Source organism: Rhagoletis zephyria, unplaced genomic scaffold (genome assembly GCF_001687245.7).
Source record: "Rhagoletis zephyria isolate East Lansing unplaced genomic scaffold, Rhagoletis_zephyria_1.1 Rzeph_scaffold_08363, whole genome shotgun sequence".
Taxonomy (NCBI): Eukaryota; Metazoa; Arthropoda; class Insecta; order Diptera; family Tephritidae; genus Rhagoletis; species Rhagoletis zephyria.
This window is the reverse complement of record NW_016165443.1, coordinates 15,591-17,949: the sequence shown is the minus strand read 5'-3', so window position 1 is coordinate 17,949 and position 2,359 is coordinate 15,591. Positions and strand designations below refer to the sequence as shown.

The 2,359-nt window shown below is 36.5% G+C and overlaps 1 protein-coding gene across 1 annotated transcript; it reads left to right on the top strand.

Annotated features, from left to right (window-relative positions):
- Positions 1-283: 283 nt before the first annotated feature.
- Positions 284-2,076, top strand: LOC108374994 (replication factor C subunit 5-like). Its single transcript, XM_017631058.1, has 6 exons — positions 284-422; positions 480-544; positions 604-1,054; positions 1,109-1,323; positions 1,450-1,527; positions 1,594-2,076. The coding sequence occupies exons 1-6, from the start codon at positions 385-387 to the stop codon at positions 1,743-1,745; spliced, it is 999 nt and encodes a 332-aa protein (XP_017486547.1). The 5' UTR covers positions 284-384; the 3' UTR covers positions 1,746-2,076.
- Positions 2,077-2,359: the final 283 nt, after the last annotated feature.

The window sequence follows — 2,359 nt, the reverse complement described above, 5'->3', positions numbered from 1 at the left end:
TTCATTCTTACCTCGTGCATTGTGTCCACTTGCTTTTTATGTGTTCGTAGCAAAAGCGACGACCTGGCAATTTGTCAGGTTTGAATTTTGCTGAAATTTATATAAAAGTTTGCCATTAGCTCAAGGGTCGGTATTCTTTAGGTATGCCTGAAAAATTATCATTTTATCAAGTTTTTCAACAGTTTATCACTTCTGATGAAGAGCCCTATTTTTAATTTTTTGTACATGGCAATGCTTTATCTGAAAAGCAACCCTTGCATGAACACCAACAACTATTCAAGCACGTCGCAAAGCAGCTGTTTGGTTGTGACAGTTGCCGGCGCCAATTTGCATTTAATTTTTATTTATATTTACCAGCTCTTGGTTTTTGCAAAATATCCGAAAATGGCTGAGAAAACAGAAAGAGAATGTCGCATGCCATGGTGAGTGACATACATTTTTGAAAAATGTATGGTTTAACCATTGCTTATTTATTGTAGGGTGGAAAAGTATAGGCCTTCCAAATTAGAGGATCTAATATCACACGAGGAAATAATTTCTACAAGTAAGTTGATATGCATTGAATAATGCTTGTATTTTATGTCTATATCTATTTTCCGGCAGTTAATCGTTTTATCGAACAAAAGCAGCTGCCACATTTGCTCTTCTATGGCCCACCTGGCACTGGCAAGACCAGCACAATTCTCGCCTGCGCTAAGCAACTCTATAATCCAGCACAATTTAGATCAATGGTACTGGAATTGAATGCTTCAGATGATCGTGGTATTGGCATTGTGCGTGGGCAAATTTTGAACTTTGCATCTACACGCACCATCTTCAGCGGCACCTTCAAATTAATTATTTTGGATGAAGCTGATGCTATGACGAATGATGCACAAAATGCGCTACGTCGTATAATTGAAAAGTATACGGAGAATGTGCGATTTTGTATTATTTGCAATTATCTTAGCAAAATTATACCAGCGCTGCAGTCGCGTTGTACGCGTTTCCGATTTGCGCCACTGGCACCCGAGCAAATACTACCACGTCTGGATAAGATTATTGAGCAGGAGAAGTAAGTCTCGACAGTATATTTTAATATCTTATTTGTAAACGAATCTTTTTGTAGACTCAACGTCACCGAAGATGGCAAGAAAGCATTGATGACACTTTCCAAAGGTGACATGCGGAAGGTGCTAAATGTGCTGCAAAGTACCTCAATGGCATTCGATGTCGTTAATGAAGACAATGTATACACATGTGTAGGTCATCCATTACGCAGTGATATAGAGCGTACATTGCAAACTTTACTTTCAACAGAGGGTTTCGAGGAAGCTTATGATGGTAAGTGGATTGAAATTTGCGATTATTTAAAAAATGTCTGTGCTTTGGTTATACCCGCCGAGAAACATTCTTGATTTTACGCAGTTTTCAATAATGTTTGTTTTAACTTATTTCCATACTTTTTAGAAATACACCGCATAAAATCTGTGCGCGGACTAGCATTGAGTGATATTCTGACAGAATTGCATTTATTTGTTATGCGCTGTAAGTTTTCAAATTATTTATGTATAAAAAAATAAGCCACTTTATTGACAATATTTTTAATTTCAGTGGAGCTACCCCCGGGCGTTATGAACAAGTTAGTTATAAAAATGGCCAGTATTGAGGAACGTTTGGCAAAAGGTTGCACTGAAGCGCCGCAGACAACTGCACTGATTTCAGCTTTCTTCATCTGTCGCGACATGGTATCGTTGGAAAGTTAAAATTTGCGACAGTCAATATTTGTTATGATCGAAAAACGAAGTTATATTTTTAAGTTATACCAACGTTTGGATATATACGTATCAGCTCGATTGCTTTATATAAGAATAGCATAAGCTCCCAATCCACTATATTCGTAACTTCCGTAATAAAACAACCAAGGGGTAATCACATTGCTACAGATGAATTTAAAAAAATATTGTGTACGCTGTTTTTCGGATGACTTATGATTCTTGGCTTTCGTTAACCTTCGTTAAAGCCCAAATTCGTATTTGCTTTGAATGTAGAAATGCAGCACTTAGAGAAACTGATGCCATCGGATTTATTAATGATGTTTTTTATTTATTTATTTATTTATTTCAGTCTTGGAATACAGATTATTCTTACAGACTACTCAGCTAACACTAATTAAGTGCTACTAAAACTTAAAAATTAAGATAAATTTTAAATACATTAAGTTCACAAGAGCTAAGATTAAATACATCGCTAGTGGTGTAGCGCAGAGAAAAATGTTCGCAGATGTGTAACCAAGGCAGGGCCTGATTGTGAGAAATCAATGTCTAAAGCATTGAAGACTAGGTTAAGTTCAGCACACGCTCTAGAGATTTTAGTAAAT